The sequence below is a fragment of the Rissa tridactyla genome, chromosome 2 (assembly GCF_028500815.1).
Source record: "Rissa tridactyla isolate bRisTri1 chromosome 2, bRisTri1.patW.cur.20221130, whole genome shotgun sequence".
Lineage (NCBI taxonomy): Eukaryota > Metazoa > Chordata > Aves > Charadriiformes > Laridae > Rissa > Rissa tridactyla.
The window spans coordinates 34,727,734-34,750,655 of record NC_071467.1 but is presented as its reverse complement, the minus strand read 5'-3'; the positions used below and the strand labels follow the sequence as shown (position 1 = coordinate 34,750,655).

Here is a 22,922-nt window from a genome sequence, read left to right as displayed (position 1 = left end):
GCGAGTATTATAAAAATACGGATCTGACATGTAGACTTCACTGAGTTCTAATTTTTGGATTCCTTCCCCTTTCTTCAAACTCTTTTGGATGATGAGACTATAAGTAAGGCTCATTCTTCCAAACCAAAAATGACAAATGTTAAGGCATCCTGATACATAAACCCTGAAAAAACTTGCATCTAGTCTGTGTATCCAGCTGCACAGTGGCATTTTACCTCACACGGTTTTGCTAGGAAAGAAGTTTAGTGCCTGATACTTGAGTGCAGAAGTCCACATCTCAGCATGGCAAAGAGAAAATCATAAAGATCAACCAATATGGAACATAACAATTTTTGCATATTATGGTTTGTAAGCAACAGAGTACCCATAGCATCCTGCAAGACAGGTTAGGTTCAAGGTCTTTAGGGAAATTATAACTGAAACTGAGAGAGTACAATAAGAAGCAGTGTGTTACTTGCACGGCATTGTTTCTCTTGGGCCCATGAAATTTGGAAGCGTTTATAGAGCCGGTCTGAAGCCAGCTGGATTCTGATGAATTTTAACCTCAGCCTCCCAGTTTCTGAAAATGAAAATACAGAAAACCTTTGGAAGCTGGTACAGCAGTCCTGTGAAGACTGGAAGCTGATCAACCCTGCCGTTAGCTCAGTGTACCAAAGTATACTAAATAAATGAAACATTGTCCCAATCAGCTTGCATAAAAATTCAGGCTAGAAGATTTTGATACAAATAGAATCAGAGAATCAGAGAATAGTTTGGGTTGAAAGGGACCTTTAAAGATCATCTAGTCCATCCTCCCTGGCAATGAGCAGGGTCATCTTCAACTAGATCAGATTGCTGACAAAGAAGTACCTATTTGATGCATACAACATCATATTTGTATACAACAACATATTTGATGTATACTACAAAGAAGTACATATTTGGTGTCTAGTCTTGCCGGAAACAGAAACGAGTGGTTACAAGCTTTTGAATTCTACTTCGTAGAATTCAACTCATGCGGCTGGTCTGAACCCACAATAAAATTTCTGTCCCGATACCTCCTGCCACATGCACGCGTTCTGGACTTTTGTGGAGCTCATGTGCGACCCCCCATGTTTTCCCCCTTGCTGTGCCTCAGCAGGAGCAGGCAGGTTCAGCATCCTCGGGCCAGCTACCAACAGATGGAGGCGGCAGGGGACGCACCCCCCCCACTCCCGCAGTCCCCGACCTTTGCGGGGCGACAGCTTTTGCAGGGCCGAGGCCAGCCTCTGGCAGGAGGCAGCGGTGCCAGCCCACCCTTGCTGCCCGCCGGACTCGAGGCACCGCCGGGGGAGCTGCTGCCGGCTCCGCCGCCCCCGGCCCTTCCCGGTTCGGGTGCGGGTTGCGGGTTGCGGGGTGCGGGTGGCGGGGCCGGAGGCGGGCGCGGTGCCCGGAGCGCGGCGCGTCCCGCCCCGCGGGGTGCCGGGGAGGGGTGTCCGCCGCACGTCAGCGCCGCCCGCGATAAATGCCCGGCGGGGCGGGAGCCAGGAGGAGAAAACGCGGAGCTCCTCGGGGTGGCGGCGGCGACCCGGAGGCCGGCGGGGGAGGAGGCGGTGGCGGCGGCGGCGGCAGCCCCTCGCCGCGGCTCCGCTGCTGGACACGTCCCCACCCGCCGCGCCGCTCCCACCCCAGCGAGCGGGGCCAGGCCGTGCCTGAGCACACCCCCCCCGGCCCCGGCGAGGAGGTGGGCGGCGGAGCGAAGCTGGCTGCGGAGGGAGGAGGCAGCCGCCGCCGCCAGAGGGGTAAGGGCGTTTGTGGGGGCCGCCCGGAGGCTCCCCGCAGCATCCGCCCCGCGACGGTGGCGGGGGGGGGGGACGGGGACCGGTCGGGGAGCGGCTCCTCGGGGCCGGCTGCCCCACGGAAAGCGGGTCCGGGGCCGGCGGCGGCGGGGAGAGCCCGGTTCTGCCCGCTTCGCCTTTTTTTGTTTCCCTCCGGCGCGGTCGGTGTGGCGGGATTCCCGGTTTTTCCACCCAGGGTGAGGGAGTGACTGTGGCTTTCCTACCTAAAGCACTCAGTCGTGTAATAGGCTGTATTGGAATACTGTGTTCTTGGAAGTGGTACTACTTTTTCTGAGAGTTATCTGTGCTTTCCTTTGTTTCGTGAATAGAATACACACATACACACAAGTCTCTCCTCTTCCCCCCCACCCCCCCCATTTTCTTGGCAGAGTTGAATACCTTAAGTTTTATTAGGTTTTGGGGAAACCATAAACCAAAAGCTTTAATCGAAGTCATATTTTGAAATGCATCAAGAGGAGATATTTCATATCGACTATTGTGTTTTTCAGTTTGGCAATGAATGCAAGCCTTTTAACTTTTCTTGTTCTTAAATTCCAACACTGGAAGACCTTATCTGCAGCCTAATCTTCCTTGATGTCTGGCTTCTTTTAAGGAGCTATGAAAAGCATGCTTTCTTGCATGCAGGCAGTGAAATGTGCATACCAGTGTCCTGTATAAAACTACTTGAACAAACTGAAGTTCATAAGGTTGAAGATAAGCTGTCTTCCCAAAGCAACAGTGTATACTTATTAGAGTAGAGAAAAAGTAGCATCCTGGTTTCTCTCCCTAAAACAACAGTCGCAAACTCCATACAAACTACAGTTTGACTTTAGTTGCTTACTAAGTTCATACAGGCCAGTGCTTCAACCTCCAAATTTCATTACTCTCTCTTATGCATTTACAGCCAACAGACCTGGAAGAAAGACTTTGTCTTGGAGCTAACCGCTGAGCATTTTGAGATCATTCATCATGAAGTATGTAGTACAGGAATGGCTCAGAGTAACTACCTTGCTATTCATAGCTCAAGCAGTTTCTGCAATGGTTCTTCCCAATGCCACGCTCTTAGAGGAACTTTTGGAAAAGTACATGGATGAAGATGGTGAGTGGTGGATCGCCAAGCAGAGAGGGAAAAGGGCTATCACAGACAGTGATATGCAAAGTATCTTGGATCTTCATAATAAATTACGGGGTCAGGTGTATCCACCAGCTTCCAATATGGAATATATGGTAAGGAAAAACTGATAGCGACATGCAGAAAGAAATGTTCTTAGAATAGTTACTGTGACTTTATAAAACAGCATACTTTTAGTCTTAACTTGCTTGTTTTCTCATATAAGCACTTGATACTTGTTTGTCTTTCTTTTGTGCAGGGGTGAACTGTGAGATAATAATGCCTGTTTGTGAATCAAGTGTCATGTTCTACTGATGTTAATGGGTTTAATCTCTCACAGCTCTCCTGAATTTAAGTGGTAATTCCTCAGTGTAAGAGGCCAGTTTCCAAAATTGCGCTACTCACAATTGTTGATTGTGGCCTATGAAGTTACCATCTAAGAAGAGTGCTGAAATTTCAAAATAACATGGATTCTCTCCCATGCTTGTAGGTTGGATGGAATTTCTGAGCAAAAAGACGCCCCTATAGCAAGAAAGCTTTCTATTTAAGTTGGCATGTGTTACTGGACTGGAGTCCTGTATGTTCCTGTGTTTAACAAATAATGTAATACATAATTTCTGTTTGTGTTTTTCCCTTAAGAAGCCTCTATGTTTGATTTGTTATTAGTAGACTTAAATCTCCCATGTTTTTGAACTTTGATTTTGTGCCATTAGTTCAAGGCTAACTCTATCTCTCCATGCTAATTAGATCAAAGCAAGTCATTAGAGCTTTTAAGAAGTCCAGAGATCTAACAAGAATGGACAAGTTTTCTTCTGTATTCTTGTTTCTGCAGAAAAGCTCAAATCTCTTTCCTGTGTCCACACTGTGTATTATTTATTTATCTGTCCAGGTACCAGAGAAATACCATTACTATAGGTTGGGTTGTTTATACCAGATTCCCCGACACTTTCCATTGTAAGGTTATGACAGAGGATCATATTAACAAATTCCAAGATATAGATAGTCTCTCCCGGCTTGGAGTGATGTCTCTCTCAGCTTGGAGATGTGATGAAACTGAGCATATTGTGTGTCCTTGAGAAACTTACATCATCAATAAAAGTAGTTTAACTTAAGTTTACCTATATGAGTGTTACTATATTAGACTAAGAGCCATCAGAGAATGAGTTACCACGTTCCACCTCCAAACAAAGGGATGATAATATCTGAAACTCTTTTAACCCTTTCAGTTAGGATTGTCTGTACATATCCTTAAACTTTGTTTTCTGTTGTGACTTCTTTAGACCTTGTTGTAATAGACGTTACATTTTTGTTCCCGAGATCTCAAGTTGATTTATTTCTGGAATACTTAAGAAAAAAGTGTCCAGCTTTTTTTTTGTTAAAATGCAAATAGGGAAGACTGTATTGTTTTTCCATGTTAAAATACCGCAAAACTTTTTGCCGAGATTCTACAAAAGGGTAGCTTCGATTTTCAGTTATGTGCCTTTTTCCATTCCTAATGCCATTCTGCATTTGCTTGTGTTATATATCTTGGAAAGAAGAATTTGGATGTACTCATTGGAGCTAGATTTTTAGCAGCTGTATTCTTCAAAGATTCCTCCTGCACTGCCCGCCCTTTGGCCTAGATTTTGTGTTAGGTCTACAACTGGAACAAATTTTGTTGTTGTTGTTGTTTTTTCTGTGCTCCCCAATGACCCCTGACACACAGAGTACACACAGCATGGAAAAGAGATTATCCAATTTTAATGTAGAGGAAATATTCTTATGTCCTGTTATTCAGAACAGGACAGGAGCTTTCAAGAGAGTGGGGCTCAATTTTGGCATAATATCCAAGGGAACTGGGGATTGGCATAGAAAAAAGTTTGGGATTTGTGAATGTAAAGGGTCTGTGTAAAGGGTCTGGTCAGAGGGATGGATATATGTTTAGGGACAGGGACCCATAAGAAGGGCTGAGAGTCTGGGGATTCTGCTCGAGATGTTGGGGAATAGGTGGTGTGGAGGGAAAGAGCATTTGATGAGTAGATGTGGTTATGGGAAAAACTGTGACTCTCTGGGCAGAGAAAAACTGTGAGCAAGAGTTTATGGAGGGAGATTAAGAGCACAGAAATTTGCTAAAAGGCTATTTTAAAAGACTAAGCCTGGGAGTGAGTGGGAGGGGATATTGTACCTGGAGGAAGCAGGTGGGAGTCAGTTTTGGGAATCAAAAGAGGGTGATTTAGGAGACAGTGAGAGCCCTCTGCTGCTTGAAAAGAAGGAGGAAATGGTGGATTTTCTGCTTGTTTGCACATGTATTTTTATGATACAATTTGTGATTGTGTGATTGTCCACCTTCTTTTCTGCATGAGGTGTCATAAAGGAATCAGGGCTGTTCTATTGCATAATAAGAGCAAAATCTGAGTACAAATTGTAAATGAGGTGCGGAGTCACAGACTGAACAGCAAAGAACAGGCAATAAATTCTATATAGTTCATTAAGGAAGCATGATTTCTTTTGTGCAAAGAGATTCCCTTGGAAAAACTAATATCTGGTCATTACCATAGTGCATATATGCAAGAAATAAATTACAGAGGCAAACTCCATTCTATCATTTCATAACTTCTGACAGACATTAGAGCTGTATAACTATTAGTGCTAGCTTTTCGTCCATAACTAAAACAAATGCCTGTTTTAGCACTTAATAGTCACTTTATTTTTCTAGATGCATATTAATAATAGGATGGACAAATTCCACTTTTCCAGACAAAGAAATAAGCACTCTTAGATCTGGTTTTCCAAGGGTCTGTGACCTCTGGATCAATTTTGTGACTGACAGAAAATTCAAACACCCAAGTACTAAAACTGTACTTGGCTATTTTTTTTGTGAAATAAAGGATGGGGATAAATGAGCCTGTTTAATTATTAAAAAAAAAGTTTCATCAGATAGACACATGCCACTAAAAATAGTATTCTTGCAATGGGATACATCAAGTCTTACCAAAGGTGAGTTCCAGTTCTCCAGAATAGGGAAACAATCCCTCTAAATGTTTGCCTAGTGGTTAGCAAACTAGATAAGTACAGTTGAAATACTTCTGTCTACTTTTGTAGTCCTTTATTAGTATAGACAGGCTGGCAAAAAAGTCTGCTCTGGGCACATTCATGTCACTATAAGCTGCCCCTTGTTCTAGTAAAACCTTTCCTCGTAAACAGAGCTAGCTCTGCTTGCGGAAGTGAAGTTTTATGTCTTACTGAATCCAAATAAAGGTGTTCAAGGTCCGGGTGCCTCACTGATAAAGCTCACTCTCTAGAAGTCTGTGGTGTGGTTGAGAAGTTTAAAACCTCCAAGAGTGCTTGGAGCTGAAAGAAGGGTTGTGGAGGCTGCATGATCTCATTCCACTGTTTGTGTGTAACAGCTAAGCTAACCTAACAGGTAGCTTGGGCTGAAAATGCTTCTTCCCACTCTTGCCACTGGCATGCATCTGAGTTGATGACGAGACTGATCCAAGTACTTAAAGAATCAGACTTTAGTTTTTAAATTTAATATATTTTTTTTTCCAGTCTGAGTCATGGAACTGGCTTCCTACATGACTGAATCAGATGAGTACCAGTGGAGATAAAAGAGGGCAGGAATGCATAGCTAAGGAATGGGAGGGATGAAGAGCCACACTTTGGGTAGGAGCTATTGGTTATATGCCTTACTTGCAAAGTTCAGCCTTACCTTTGAGAGAACTGCAGTCTTAAAGCCACGTTTTAGTTTAAGTTGTGCAGAGGAGAAAAGCTTTTGAGGATGGTCTCCAGCTTATAAGATCTTGGTTTTATTTATTAAAAAAAAAGGGAAAACAAGAAGATTGAATTACAGATTTTCTGTACAGCTGTACACTCCCCCCTTATGCCTCAAAAAATAAGAAGGATGCCAGGCTATCATAGTTCAGAGACCTGAAGTTACTACTCACAGTAGGTATGACTTAATGAACAGAATGTTCTTATGGTTATCTGGCTGAACTTACTGGATGAAAAGTTCATCTTCCCAAATACTGTGACTCTGGTGCTGAGCAGTAATGGATTCCTAGGGTAAGAGGATAAGAACAGAGCATGTGAACAGAGAAACTTCTGCAATGAAACCTCCCAGCTTCCAGCAAGCGGCAGCTTAGGGACTTCCTAAATCTGCTGTTGTACTTTTTGGGTCTGATAGTCTTAGGTGGAGTTTTCTTTTATGAATCCGAAAGCTTTTGAGTCCATTTTGTATTCTTTGAATCCATGGCATTAAGTTGCAGAGCCCTATAAATTTAATTATGCACTGCGTGAAAAAGCACTTCTTTTGCTTTAAACCTGTTCTTTTATTTGATGCCTTGTTTTTCTTTATTATGAGAAAGAACAGTTTTCAAGTAAGTAGGACTCTTCAGCTGAAAAATGTTACCACTGAGGAAATTATTCTATCTGAAAAACTGTTCCATTTTGTTTTCCTTCTCTACCTGCTGTGGTTCTACTATTTTCTTTTTAATTCAAAGTGAACAAGCCAAACTATTGATAGTTATGGCATACTGCAAGTTGATACAGTTGTATTTTTTTTTCTTTCTTTCTTTTTTTTTTTTTTCTTTTTGCTTCCTGATAATTTCTTACATTCTTTTGCTTTTTAACTGTGGCTAAACTAGAGCTAGCACTTTCATAGAGCGGTTCACAATGGCTCCAAGATCTTTTCAATGTGCTAATAGGTCATTTACTACACTGCAGTGTATGTATATAGTTGGCTGCAGTCTCCACTAATGTCCTCATTATTTCGCACGTGTTGATATTGAATGTTATCTACCATTTTGTTTTCCAAACAATTAGTATTAGTGAGTCTTCTATCTCTACCTTTTATTTTCCTATCTTATTTTTAATTACTTTAAGTAGTTAATAGTGTCTTGCATTCCCTTTCTTGGGCTGTTGCGAAGAAGGTATATAGCAGAGGACCGCAGACACATCATTCAGGGAGTTAAAAAAATTATTTCTTATTCTTAAATCTGGTTTCTGTCTTTTGTCACTTTCTTCTTTATCTCATGATAGCTTAATTTTATTCATTTATTTATTTTTAAATAACTTAGGAACTTTGTAGAAAGCTTAACTGCACTTAAACCTTTTCCACATGTTGTTGACACATTCAAAGCATAATATATTAGGGAGGGATTCAGATTATCCATGTATTTAGTATGTTTTTTAACTTGTTCTATGAAATCATCCCAATGGAAGTCAGTTTTTAGTCTGCAGTTTCTCAGATTCTACTGGAAGCTTTTTAAAACATTAACACCCATGCGCTGTTTTTGGTTACTGCGGTAATGAGGCCATTTTAAGAGGCTGTGTACCACACAGTAATTCAACCGTTTCATAATCAACCAAATTCTTGAAGGATATTTTCTGGTCCTGGCAATTTGATACTGTTAATATTTTCAGTTTCATCTAATGTTTCTTAAGTCTTATATGGATCTTCCAACTTGCCTTGTGTCTCTTTCTCTGTACAGATGATTCTGGCATGAGAACCTGCATAAGCTCCTCTGTAGGGAACAGCAGTCCAACAAATTCAGGAAACTCCTCTGCAGTGGCCTTATATGACCTTATGACTACATGTTAGATCATTCTTTCCTAGACCTCTTCCTTCAATGCTGAGAGAGTTTTTGAACTGTCAACATTATGACTTCAATGGGGAAAAAAAAAAAATCTTTCTTGAGGTTATGGTGAACAATTTGTTATCAAAATGTATGGCAGATGCATACTGTATGTATGTTTATCCTGCCAGGTGCTGTACAGAATTGTTTCCTAGTAAAGAAAGGAGTGAGGAACGTTTTCTTTTTGGTGTGCACAAGAATTTAATATAATTGGAAAGAGAACAGAGAGGGATGACATTTCCCTGCTGCCCTTCCAAAGCACCCACATAAAGCTTATCTGAGCGTTGTATAAAGTATCATGCTTTCGACATTTCCCATCCTGGGCCATTGACACCAGCATGGCCTTCACACCATGGACACGCTTGGGGTACTTCTGTGTGGAAGAGATACCTGAGCTAGTACCGAAAACTGAAGCCAACCGCTGCTGGCAGGAGTCAGTGTGACCCAAGCAGTGTGATGTTGGGGCTCTGCTGCTTGGTGGCTGCTCAGGTGTCCCTGCCTATTCCCCTGCTGTCCTGGAGCTGCCTGTGCCTGCCCAGCCTCCCTGGGCAAAGTAATAGCCTTTAAGACAAAAATGGGAACCATCGTGCTTTGTCATACGCTTGTCAATATATGTAATAATCTTGGAATCTACAAGGCGATACATTCTTTCTGCAGTTCAAATCATTAGTTTGGGAGACTGACTTTAGATAGCCTTTTGCACTCTACTGCCATCAATCCCACCCGGAAATAAGTATCATACAAGGGACTGTGACCAAATCAGGAAACCAGTACGTTTGTTTGTTGTTCAGACCGGGTTGATGCGGAAAGACTTTTTCTACCTTATAGAGTTAGAAAGGTTTTTATTGCGTTATTAATAAATTCTTACTAGATTGTAAAGTGTTAATAAAGCTTGAAATACTTGTTTTAGGTACATTAACCCAACAACTTGCTAACCTCTATATTTTTTAAAATACTTTTTCTTTGTGTGTCATGGACTGAATTTGCTGTACTGAGAAGTGTTTAGGTTCACAGCTTGATAGACAGCAATGCATTTCAACCTGATATTTCTTGGCACCTGGCCACACGCTACATTGTGTAATTACTGTAATTGAGCATCAGTGTCCTCTAGGGCAAGGAAGTCTTTACTTATTTAATTATTTTTAGTCGTCTTTTGGCAAGATCCTGCTGACGTATGCTAGGGATGTCATTGCAAAGCCCGTGCCTTGCTTCTATGAAGTTTTATTTTGCAGACTTTGTGAAGCAAATACAGTCTTCTAGAGGTGCTTTTTGAAATAATTTATTTGGTATAGCTGCATGGTTCTTAGGGACACAATTACAGATGTGTACTTGGCAGCAGGATTCAATCCATACTTTGTTCACAAGGGGGAAAAAAAAAGAAATATATTTATATTTAATCTTACTTTGTGTTGATATAATGCCTCTGAAGGTCTTAGTTTGAAAACCTTAGTAGTGATGTGTTGAAGGTGCTGATACCATATAATTAATTTCAAAACCATGACTGACTCATGACTTTTGTGGGGCCATATATTTTGGGAGGCTTAAAGGTTTGTCCCTCTATTTCTGTAACTTCATGAAGAAGAAAATTAAGAATGACTGTAAATATTTAGAGTTTTCTTATTTTTTCCTTTGACAAATTCATGCTGTATTTAAGTACAGATCATTGGACTTTGGATAATATGAACCCACTGGGGGATAGACCTCTTGCATGGATAATAGTAAAACATTGTTCATGTCATCGTAGTGACAGAATGGGGAATGTAATACATTTTTAGCTATTTTGTAATGCTTTTAGATCCTATGATTTGCATAAGCCTGGATGTAGCAGTTTCTCTATATATGTATCTGTCAGCTCCCAACTGAGATTTTTTGAAACAGCATTAGGAAACATAAAGGAAGGCCTTCTAGTGGACGTAGACATTTTGGTGAATTTTTCTGTCCTGTGTAGAAGTGCCCTGTTAAATTGCCTAGACCTTTCTGACAAAACCTTTTCATGTCTCTGTTTATTGTGTCTTGTCCATTTTGCCTAAACTCTTCAGGGACACATGGTTAAAAACAATTCCCATTCCTTTCGAGCAGAGGACTTTGGTTTGTGGAATCCCTTAAGTGGCTGGAGAGCACTTCGGGTGCCAAGAACAGAGCAGCTCTTTTCAAAGTGAACCTGCCTGCTTTCCCTCTGGTTTTCCACTTTTCTGCTCCACTTCAAAGGTTGGTGGAAGTGCTTCAGCTCCCTTGCCTGTGCTCAAAGGCTACTGACACTGCATCAAAGAACAGTGACGTTGACTTATCCTCTTATTCTCTCTGGCAGTTTTAGCAAAGGATTGTGCAATGTGAAGTGGACAAGAAAGCAAGTGGATAAGTCCGTGTTATGACTTTTATTGATGTAATGCCAACAACAACTAAGCAACTCCAAGTAAAGAAACTGAAAGTGGAAAGTAGCAGAAAGGCTCACTGTCTCAAAGTTTAAGGGAGCCTTCCCAAAATAAAATAATTAACAACACAGGACGGACACTGTTCATCTTTTATTTTTGCTGTCAGAGAACTTCTTCATCCCCCATATCAAAAAGATTATTAAAAAATAATCAGTAGTAGCAGAATCAGAGCTTAAATACACAATGCGAATTGAACACAGAAAGAATCAATGAGATTTATAACTGTAACTCCATGTAGCCTGCCATCTTCATGATATCTGCCTGGGAATCTTCTTTAACTTAAGATTTTTTTTAATTGAGAAAAAAGTTATTTATTAACATAATTTCATTGAAGTGCTAGATATGAATTTATCCTGTTATCTGTAAATATAGTCCTCAACCTTAGATTTGACGTAAGTAGAGTGACTATCATAGTTAGAAAAACATGACTCATTAAGAAGACTAACTTCTGTCCATATAGAGAAGGACAATTTTTACTTTATTATGAAGGAGGATAACAGTTTCATAAAATGAGGCTATTAACTCATTAAAACCAGAATTTTGGCTGCCTGATGCATATCACAATATATTTGTCCTGAAATCCCTGTTGGATTTCCAGATGGTCAGGAACTTCTTTAATACATTTTCCAACTCTCTTTTTTTAGATTTTATTTGAACATATTTCTAACAGTAGTGCCAAGTCACGTATGATCAGTGGGTGCTCTCTGGCAGTAAGTTCAGTTCACTTATGTCAAATCACAGTGGTCATCTTTTAAAAGCAAGCATTCACTGTGACACATATTTGAGATATTGCGGCTAATTCGTGTTCAAAGTCCAGGAAATTCTGTAGCATCTCTAAAACTGCTGTATGAAAGCAATCAGTTACAGCTAGTTTATCATGGTAATCACTACTAGGATATGAGGTTAGGACCCGTGCTCTGGTCAATTTGTAATTAGCAATAAATATTTATGAACACTATTTGTAATGAATGTGTGTAATTCATGCTTTGACAATGGACAAAATGCAGAAATCAAGATCAGCTTTCACGTCGCTGTTGCTTCTCTTCCATTCGTGTCAGAATATAGAAGTGAATGGGTGATTTTTAGTCATGTTCTAATAGAAAGTCTTTATACACTGCTTTTAAAAAGTAGCAAAGTAAATGTACTGTTTCAGGACACCTTGGAAAGCTGAATATTCCAGCAAGGTTTTTTTAACACGCTTAGAGTACACACAGAATTAAATGTGATTAGTCATGTCTGCTTGTTCCTATTCCTGGTTTTACTTTTTGAACACAAAAAGCTCAAACATATGAAACTGTAATAGGGAGATACTTCTAAATATTGGTGCAATTTATTCACTGTTCGGGAACAATATTTTTGGCCTCATACTGCTTTCCTGTTTCCAGGTAAAAGCCACAGTTTTCCTGCTTTTTACTCTTTTCCAAAAGAGTCGCTGAAACCTCAAGGTCTATTCAGGGATCTCTGCCCAGTTTAAAGCTCTATAAACTCTTGTCTACCACATGGTAACATGTAAGGTCCTTAGCATTTCATTTCTAGACAGGCAGTGGTCCTCCAGTGGAAAATGGATGCCTAACTTTCTTGGTAGTGGAAAGTTCAGCAATTACAGGTATCCTCTTCCCTTGTGCTTAAAGGATATATCAGTACTAGTTAGTTTGGTTGGTTTTGTATTTTCAAGGAGAGTTGTCTCGTGTTTCAGAACTCCTGAGTTTTTGCAGTCACTCTGGTGTAAGGGACCTCGGGCAAGTATGGAGGCCACATTTTTGTCAAACTCAAATTACTGAAGGTAAGGATCTGAGTTTTGTGCAAGTTAGTGACTTTTCAGATGTGCTAATTATCATTAGTTTCCATGGACTTCCTTCAGCAGCCTTGGTATGAATCAAAATGCTTCACCTAAGGGTAACTGAAAGCCAAGCTGATGAAAACCACCAACGTCTGTTCATCAAGAAGAGATCATGTCAAAACGATCTATTTTACTTTTTTTTGACTCAGTACTTAACCAGCATAATGTATCAGAGGGAAGTGGTAAGTGCCATATTTTTGACTCTGGAGAGTTTTTGAGAGTCTCCACACTGACATTTTTGCAAGTGAAAATTGACAGAAGCTCCCTATCAAACTGGCAGAAGATTGAAGGAGTTGATGCTGTTGGAGTCCATCCCTTTTTGGTTAAGCACATGGATTATGACTCGTGTGAGCAAAGAATACACTTGAAAACTGCAAAATACATTAACATGGACACAGGTTGGGGTTGTTTTAGAGAACACAATCAAAAGTAGAAGAACTTGACAAGTGGAAGTAACGGCCTGGAATCAACATGATGAAATTAAACTGCAAGGTGTGGAGTAAGGAAGACATCAAACAGGTCGAATACAGGGAATGAAGTGTAGAGCTACCACTGCAATAAGAAGATGCAGGAGCTGCACTGAGTTAAAAAATAATGAGGCAGCAATCTTTGAAAGTAGACTTGGCTGTTTGAATCTGGTGAGACCTTGTCTGAAATGCAATGTCCACGTTTGGTCATTTTTTAAGAATGGTCTAGTCATTCTAGAGAGAATGAATAAGATTAATGGGATTGATTATAAACACAGAATATGTGATTTATGAGAAAGATTGAAGGAATGAAGCAGCTGAATTTGTTTAACCTGGGAAATAAATAAAAGTTGTTACAGGAAAGAGTGATTTCTTTTTTCTTGGCAATGAAACATCAGCTAGCATTGCAGGGCAGGAGCTTTAGGTTGCATACTAAGGAAATCCTCTTTACTTTTACAGTCATAAAACTGTAGAAGAAGATTACAGTAAATATTATTCTGAAACTACTGTTATTAGTTTTAATTAAAAATACATGGATAATACACATATATTTGATTCTGGCTCAGTGGAAGAGGCTAGACAGGCTACAGTCAAGATCAGTGTCTTAAAATAATTTTCAGCTGTTATTAGTGCTGGTACCATGCAGCAGTTTTCTAAGTCTTAACTGTATTTCTGTCTTATTTGTTCGTGGCATTTCTCATTCTATGTTTCATCTTTCCTTTTTTTTCCTTCTCAGTGTCATTAGTCTTAAAGAATACAGTGGATTCTATTAAAAAGTAAATAAATACCCATAGTGTACTGTGGTATTTACTTTACCACTCTCTCCCTATATTTAGAATGTATACAGCAATGAGGTATTTATACTATGCCATGGTAAATGTTTACTTTCAATGGTGCCCACTGTACTTACTTTTCCATCTTTACTGAGCTTAAATTTTCGCTTGTTTTTATTTTCCATATAGTCCCATCCCATGTGATTTTTTTCCGCCTTCCTACATATATGAAAATATCTCCATTAAAATATTATCACATTTTTTTTGTATTTTACTGGAAAACATTTTTTGAGCTGTGGGACTTGCCAGTTCTGTTGTACTACCAGTTGGTATAATTGGTGGACTCACTTATGCTGGTCTGCCTTGGGTGACAGCGTACTCTTTTGATTTAACGCTCGTACAACACAAATGGTGGGATTCATCTCACTAAGCTTTTGATGTCTGTGGCGTAGATGTCTGTGTTTGAGCCAGTCTCCTTTATAATTAGTAGAGAAAAATGAGAATTTCCAACACGTAGTTGATCTCAATTAAAGTGGGCAGCTAAAATTATCTCCTTCAATAGATGCTTATTTGTCTATGTAACTGCAAAGGTAATTTAGATAATTAGCTTAGATGTAGGTATCTGCTTTGAGGCTGTTTAAATTCAGGGGAGGTTAATCCCACCCTATGTGATTAGTTTGGCTGTTGATGAATTGTGATTTAAGCTGCGGTATCCTCACTGAAACATCAGCTCCTCCATAAGCAGAACATTGGTTTCAGTCTACACGCTACTTGAACCCCATGTTGACAGAGGTTAAATACCACAATTTGTAGTCCAGTCTGTAAAGTTAAACTGATGTTAGTTGTGGTTTATTTTAAATGCGATATGTTGTAAACCAGAGGCATTCAGAAGACCCACGTTGCATGCACCATCCCTGCTGCAAAGCTTGTAACCTTCTGGGGTAGAAGAGTCGGCAGCTGGAGCCAGGAACTGCTACTACTATTCAGTTTAATCTGCCACCTGGGTTTTAGGCTCAGCTAGTCTAGCATATGTGGAACATTTGTGAAACGCTGATAGTGCCATTTCTGTGTGAATGCCTTTGATGGTGCACTAGGTTTTAACAAGATACTGATGAAGGCAATGCCTATGTTGGCAAGTGCTGTGGTGCAATAGGAGCGGATTTGTAAAGCAAAAGAATTGGAGCTGAGGACTTGAAATTTCAGGGATTTTTATTGTGCACTAAGTCAAAATGTGCACTGTGTTGTAGTGTTGTGCACTGTGTTGCACTGTGTTGACTGAATACCCATGAATAAGTGCAAAGTGTTAGATGCACTCCTGGAGCACAGCTCCTGGCATTTTATCTGCAGAGGATCCAGTTTGTACTCCAAGAGTGCTCTGTGATGCACAGTAAGTGGGAGTGATCAGGAGTTTCATTTCAAAAGCACATTCCTGATCTAAATTAAAAAAAAACCCAACCTAATCCACTTTGAGTTCAGTCATGGTGGTATTGCAACCCAGTCTAAAAGATCAGCATCGGTTCCTGACTGCTGGGTTCATGAAAGGGAGTGTTTTAGATAGTATATCTGTGCGAACTCTAAGAAATACGGCAGAAATAACATGAATAAGCATGATATTCTGATGATTTGCAAGTTGTTTTCCAAAGCTGAAACAGGAAGACACTAGACAACCCTACTGAGACTGTAAAGCTAGATGTAGAACTAGATGTTTTCTCCTTTTACTGTGAAATAGATACTTGCAGGGGCTGAAAGTTTAGCCAATGCTCCTGCTGTACCTAGTGGCTCAAATATAAGTTTGAACTTGGAGTTTTACTGTGTGGGTATACTGGTTTGGATAGCAGAAGCATCTGAGTTACAGGCCATGCCATCTTGTCAGTGGGAGACTATTCAGAGTAGATGATGAAATCAAGTCTAGAGCAGCACTGAGCCTTGAATTAAGGGGTGTTATGTGTGGATGAATTATACCACAGGAGGAACATACTTCGTGAATTGTAAGATAAAGTCAAAGTCTTCAGAACTGCTGTTGTAAGGAAGTTCATTTCTTGGATACAGAGAGTTATCTGTGAAAGCTGAAATTAGGAAGGATTATGTGCATAGGTATAATATAGAAAACAGCTAAGATAATGGGATCAGTTTTTCACAGGCGGAAATTTTACATTTCAAATGGTGATCACTCATTATTTCCTTTAGTTGTGTGTTCAGTGTCTAGCTCTATCTCAATGCAGAAAGCCAATCCTGACGATGATCCCTTATCCAAAAGGTCAACCACATGTAGTTTTCCAACAATGTGGGCAATACTTTTTCTTGATAAACAGGTTGAATTACCTTGCACATAGTATGAAACAATTGCCTGTCAAAATGCTTGTCAGATCTGGGAATCAGCTGCCTAGTTGCACTTCCATCTCCTTGTGGTCCCCTCAGTACCCAGTATTTACTAAAGGAATATGACAGTGCAAATTCATTGAAACCTGGTCATGTCAAAGCATGAATGAGGAACTAATGGATGAGGAATCAGGTGTTGCACACACATTTCAAAATGCCATGATCACCCTTTTTATGAAAAGAAACAACTTCCTGTTTTTTAAGTAAGGATGTTTGAAGGGTTTATTCATCCTTCATCAAGCGAAAGAACCCTTGCCTATAGTTATGGAGGGATTTCTGTTAAACTTTTTCTGTTCCAATTGTTTCAAAGAGTTAAATTGGTTTAGTTGTGTCCTTAGTTTAAATCTGTAAAATAACAGCTGATGATGGTGAATGTTGTGGAAGAATTTTTTGAACTAAGTTTAAAGCATTAGAACTATGTCCGTTCAGTATATATTTCAGTAGCCAAGATTTTAATATCACTAATGACATTGTCATTAAAGCCTACTTCTGGTAGGATGTAAAATACCTATGCTGCTGTGACTCTTCATATTCTTCCATTTTTATTCTAGCTTTTTTTTTTAAATGCCAAGCACCTTGGCATTTTAAAGATGCACTAATTAGGTCTATATTTGTTTGAAATTCTTCATTGTGGGACTTGCTCTGAATGGACATTTTTATGTATTTTTGGAAACCTTTCCTTATACATTTGCTTTCCTACCTTTATCTTTCTTTTTTCCCACTTCTTTAAGGAGGAAGGGAACTCTAGGAGAACCAAAGCCTTTTGATTTTTATGAAACAAAACATGAAAACATATGTGTATATATATCTTTGTATATGGAGATGCTGTCACTGTTTGAAGCCAAAAGCTTGCCGTCATGTAAGTGAAACAAGGGAATGTTATTAAGAGCACAAGAATAATTCCAGTAAGGAAGCAGATTTTATATGCTTATGCAGATTATTTTATGTGTTTGTTTCGTTTAGCCTGCTATGTGAGCAAACACAGGACAAATATGATAAAATGCATTCTGTTTGGAGTGAATATAACTGGATTGGTATGGAAATACTTTAAAATTAACAGGTTTTTAATCCTTAGAGTTAACATACACAGTTTTTCATCATATAACTTCAATCAGAATAATTAATTTAGGAAGGAAATTTGGATCTTCTATTTTAACTACTGGAAGAGAAAGACAAAACTCAAGATGGCATCACTAACGTAAAGCAGCTTCTTCCTGTTCTTGATCCAGTCTCTGACGCAATGATTAGGCATGTTGGCAAAACAGTAGAAAACCTTTTGAATTGTTTAAGTTCTGACTACATGTAACTGTAGAAATGAACTTTAAAAGTACCTTTAAGCTCATTTGTTCTGTGTTAGCTGTGGATTTCTTTTACAAGTTTTTCATTTGTTTTCAGAAGTTCTATACCTGTTCATTAATAACAGCTGTGTAAAATTTTTGCATCACTGGATTACTCAGGTATAAATTGCATCAGAGGTTAGGGTATCAGTTTCCCCTTTTTTATTAAAAATCATTAGAGTGATCCTGAAGATTGAGAAAAACTTTTTCATTTCTACTTTGATTTGGAGTTGTGTTATATTGCTTATGTCTTGGTAGGGGTTGGAGACCCGAGTAACTGTGACTTCTAATCCTTTCTATATTTTTTTTACTGACTTTAGGAGGTTATTGGTGTTTTATTCCCTTTTTAGCTTTCAAAGTTTCTGTCAATCAAGAAAGTGACTTGGATGTCTAGGAAGTTATTTGGAACTGCGATATTGGGTCATTTCTTCCAGAATATTTCATAAATTTGATGTAATTTCGGATAGGTTTTATTTTGATTCTAACTTCTACTACAGACATCTCAGGAAGCGGTGGCTTTGATGAAAAAATGAGACAGTTGAATAATGAATACTGCAATTAAAAAGATTGTTTGCTACATGCGATTTACACTTGACAGATTTTTTACATCTGAATATGTAAAGGTTTTGAGATTTACTCCATCACACCCCAAAACAATACTTAAAAAATTAAAATGAGGAAGAAATTAAGCTATATCTTGGTAATCTGTTTGGTGTACTTCCATACTGTGGACTGCAAATTGGCACTCAGATACCTGAAATAGCTTAGAAATAACTGGCACCACTAACAACACTAGTCATTGTATATTTAAACACATTTGAACTCTCGATAGTCTTGATGGAGAAGAAGCAATATTAAGTGGTACTGTAGGTCAGTATTTCTCCGTGACCTCCTTCTCATCCAAAAAAACCCTGGATCAAACTAAATATTGTCTGGCAGGATAATAGGCAGTGTTTTCTGACAATAAAGTGTGCTAGCTATATGTGTATGATATACATGCCAGGTAGTATTTATATCTGGTTTTCAAAAGAAGGGATTTAGGTGTTAAAGATTGAGAAACAAATGAATGATTCCTTTCTTCTGTGGCACACACAGAGAATTTCCTGGCCAGCTGACTGTTCTGAAGTGACTTTATTGCATGGTACATGCACTGGGGAGAAAAGTAAGACATGTGGCATAAATTGCTTCAAACCCAAAATATATATGCAGGTTTTTTCACATCTGATTCATTCCAGATATCTCATAACATTTTGAAGTTGGAGTTATCTGTTGACTGATCAGCCTACTATGCATTTGGGATAGGCAGAATAATTGGGTGAATTCAATCCTTACACAGCAGCAACAATTTACCGTCGGATTTCTCATTATTTTTATCATAAAAATTTTTATTCACTACTTTTAATCAAAATTTTAGTGATTAAACTTAAGTCAAAATTAATGGGTGAACAAAATGTATAACCTGTCTTTATATGCTTGTATTTAAATTCTGATTTGCGAGACAGTTGCCATGGGATAGCATCACAGACATTTTACAAGGGTACTGAAATATAAATTACTCAAGTTTTAAAAATCATATTCTTTCTCCAGCGTTATAAAGATTAGATTGCTAAAGCTGTTTTTAGAGGAAAGTTGATAACTGAATAAATGATGCAAAGATATTTTTGTATAGAAATTTACCATGCTAATGAAAACAATGTATCTCAGACTAAATAACGACTTTCTGAGTACATTTTAAAGATTTCTTATTTTTTTTGTCACACTAATAAACGACAGTTGTCTAGCCTATTAATGGTAGTTAGAATATTTTTAATTTTTGATTAGAGAGAGGAAAAGTGAAAAATTTCAATTGAAACAAAATTTGGTTTTAATCTTCTGTTTATTTGTTTTCTATGGAAACTGCCAAAAATTGTGATTAGCTCAATTTTAACTTCCCTATTACTTCATTTCCTTCAGTCCCTCTAATATATGTGATGAACTGATGACTCTGTGGAGTTTCTGTTATTAGACCTGTCATTATGATTGACATGGAAGGGCAGTGACCAAGGAAGGCTGATGTTATCACTGTCGTAGAGGACTCCAGAACAGAATCATAAATGAAGCTGCTTCAAGGAAAGTGCACTATGATGAGTCTCACTTCACCATAAACAGTAGTAAATAAAACCCTGGAAAGCACCAATGGGACAGATTTAAACTCTAACATAAAAAGAAATAGGGTGATTACCTCATGATGAGCCTTAAACTATGACCTCTTGCCCTTAATTAATCTCAGATTCCTCTCAGATAATCTCACACACAGAAACCCATTCTTGGGGAGAGTGGAGCTGGCTCTCTAGCTCATACACAAACCTTTTCTGGAGTCAGGAATGACTGTGCAATGAGCAAAAATATCCAAGCACCCCAAGTTCCTCATTACTGATATATATACCTTGGAGTGTGGGTGTTCATCTGTCAGGAGGATTAACGATGAATGTAAGTTTTTCATCAAAAGGCTATTCTTGCAGAGTTCTGGATGGATGTGTCATGCATGGCTATCATCACTCTTTAGAAGAAAATTTTCTTAAAGATCACTACTTCACAAGCTTGAGGAATTGATTCAAGCAGTTACTATTGACTACCTAGCTCTGATCTTCCAAAAAAATCATTATTTCAGTTAAAATAGCTGCACAAAAGATTTTGAAACTTGCGTGGAAAAAAAAACCCACAACAATACAATTCCTTTACCCGTGACTGCGGTTTTCAGAGTTGAAAATGGGGAGGGATGCTTTACAAGAGAATATATTGTGGCATTTGTTTTGAAATGTTACAGTCTCATGATTCCATTGTAAAATGATGAAGCAATTGTACTGCAACTTATAAGAAAAAAATATGTATTTGGAAGAAGTGTGTTAAAATGTATGTATTTTACAATGGATACAATAGGAAGAAGAACTACTTATGATTGTGTGACATGGAAAGGGAAGAGGAAAAGATTTATACAGACTACCATATAAAACCTTCTTATTTAAGATTAGAATATTTTCTTAAGAAGATTAAATAATGTTATGACTTATGACATCGAAATACAGGCCCAGTAAGCTGAACAGAAAATTCCTACTATTTCCTGAAGTCAGTGTTTTTGTATCCATATGTGGGTTGAAAGCTTTATTCTGTCATTATTATACTGTTAGGGTCATTCTGTCAAAATAAATGTTGCATTTTGGAAGTCAAGGTATTCCCTTTAAATTTCTTATTTGCTGATAATATTAATAACAGACGAAATGGAATTCAATGCATTAGAGACTTCTGAAGAAGGCAACCAAGACCGGATATTCTAGGATTAAACTATGTGATATTAAAGTCTTTACATAATCATGGTCTTGCATAACCGAGGACATATTTGTTTTTAATGAATAATCTGATTAATAAGGTGAAAACTGCATGTCAAAATCAATAGAAAAATAAATTCTAGCACATGGAATTTGTCTGTTATATTTCTGTATTCTTTGGCTATGTTAAGGAGTTTTTTACCTTTAATTTGTGCCAAAAAATTGTAGACATGATCTCCAGTGTCTGCATGGGAATTTGTGTTTGGAAATGCTGAATTACTGTTATTTAGGTAACACAGTCTCACTCTAAGAATTTTAGTCTGAATTTGTGATGAAATAATTGAGCATCTATGAAGAAATCTGTTTCCTTTCTGGAAATATTTTAATTCCTAACCTGAGCGTTGGTGTCAGAAAGTCAGGTATCTGGAACCTATTTCTGCAACTATCAGATTTAAAAGGTCAAGCAATGGTATGGATACTTTGCACAAGAGGGACCACTTTGAGCAAACCCCAGCTTAAAGCAGTAAAAACTACGCATACACAGTATGATACGATTAATTTCAAGAAGAGTAAGTTTTAGTAAGCTTTTGAAAGAATGAAACTTGCATTTGCCTTTCAGCTACAAGCCTATTCTTATGTGTCCCTTAAAAAATAAAACCTAAGGATAGAAAATTGTGACAAACAATAATTCATAAGCTTTTTCTTTAACTTGTCCTGAGCATTCCTCTTACTAACATGACTGCCTCCTTTTTTACCAACCTAGCCATAAAACCAACGAATGACGACCTTACTCTAGTTTTCATATTTTGTGTTTGCATTGTGTATTATTTCTACAAAAGCTGATTATAGAAAAGGAAGAGAAAATCACTTTCATTTCAAATAAACTGTTGGTTTAGAGGAAATAAAGCCTTATGTTGAAAGTGGGTTGGATAATACCCTTTTGGCTAAGAAAAGTGCCTATTACTAAAAAGAAATCTCACAAGACAGAAAATGCACTTAATTTAGCTTGGAAAGTCGAACTAAGCCTTTCAGTTTCATATTTGTCTTTTATTCACTGTAGCATGGCTGCACATGCTTTCTAAAGGGACTGCTGTGCGGGGATTAAAACTCTTTTTTTTTTTCCTCTTGGTGAAAACATTGGTTTTTTTTCTTATGTAACACAAGTGGGGCATACAATTGTCAAGTCTCACATTTTTCTTCAGTCTTCTGACCTAGTAACAGAAGCTTTAAAAATGGACAATCCTCTTTTTTTTTTTTTTTCTTTTAAAGTATGAGGTACCCACCGAGTATATCTAAGAAGATGTTCCTTTCTTTTCTTTCAAATTTCAGACGTGGGACACAGAACTGGAGAGATCTGCAGAGGCGTGGGCTGAAACCTGCCTGTGGGAGCATGGGCCTGCAAGCCTTCTTCCATCAATTGGACAGAATTTGGGGGCACACTGGGGAAGGTAGTTTAAGATGTTTTATACTATATCTGATTTTTTAAAAAAATCTAACAAAATTTGCTTATTACTTAAAGGAAAAATGATAGAAGCTACAACTTCTGAATGATCTAATAGGCTGCTACTGGCTTTCATAGGTACAGGCCTCCAACATTTCATGTCCAAGCATGGTATGATGAAGTGAGAGATTTCACGTATCCCCATCCTCATGAATGCAATCCATATTGTCCTTACAAATGCTCTGGTCCTGTTTGTACACATTACACGCAGGTACGTAGGTGGGTTTGTTTTTTATCTGCTATGCAAAAGAGTGGTCAAGACCTCCAGTTAGGTTGCTGTATGACACGTAGAATTTATTAATCTTGTACTATGTACCATAGCACTAAAGGACAAAAGGGGCTTGTTACTAGACTCCACAGTTATAA

At 38.5% G+C, this 22,922-nt stretch overlaps 1 protein-coding gene across 4 annotated transcripts in view; it reads left to right on the top strand.

Moving 5' to 3' along the window:
- The first annotated feature begins 1,532 nt into the window (after window positions 1-1,532).
- The window catches only part of CRISPLD1 (cysteine rich secretory protein LCCL domain containing 1), a 42,829-nt gene continuing 21,439 nt past the window's right edge, over window positions 1,533-22,922 (top strand). For 2 of the 4 annotated variants that reach the window (XM_054192867.1, XM_054192864.1), the window contains exons 1-4: window positions 1,533-1,760; window positions 2,701-3,023; window positions 22,385-22,503; window positions 22,635-22,767. In XM_054192867.1, the coding sequence (XP_054048842.1) occupies window positions 2,766-3,023; window positions 22,385-22,503; window positions 22,635-22,767 (510 nt within the window). In that variant the 5' untranslated portion in view covers window positions 1,533-1,760; window positions 2,701-2,765. Of the gene's footprint in view, window positions 1,761-2,227; window positions 3,024-22,384; window positions 22,504-22,634; window positions 22,768-22,922 lie in introns of those variants that run through there. The other 2 variants (XM_054192865.1, XM_054192868.1) reach the window with 2 other exon arrangements.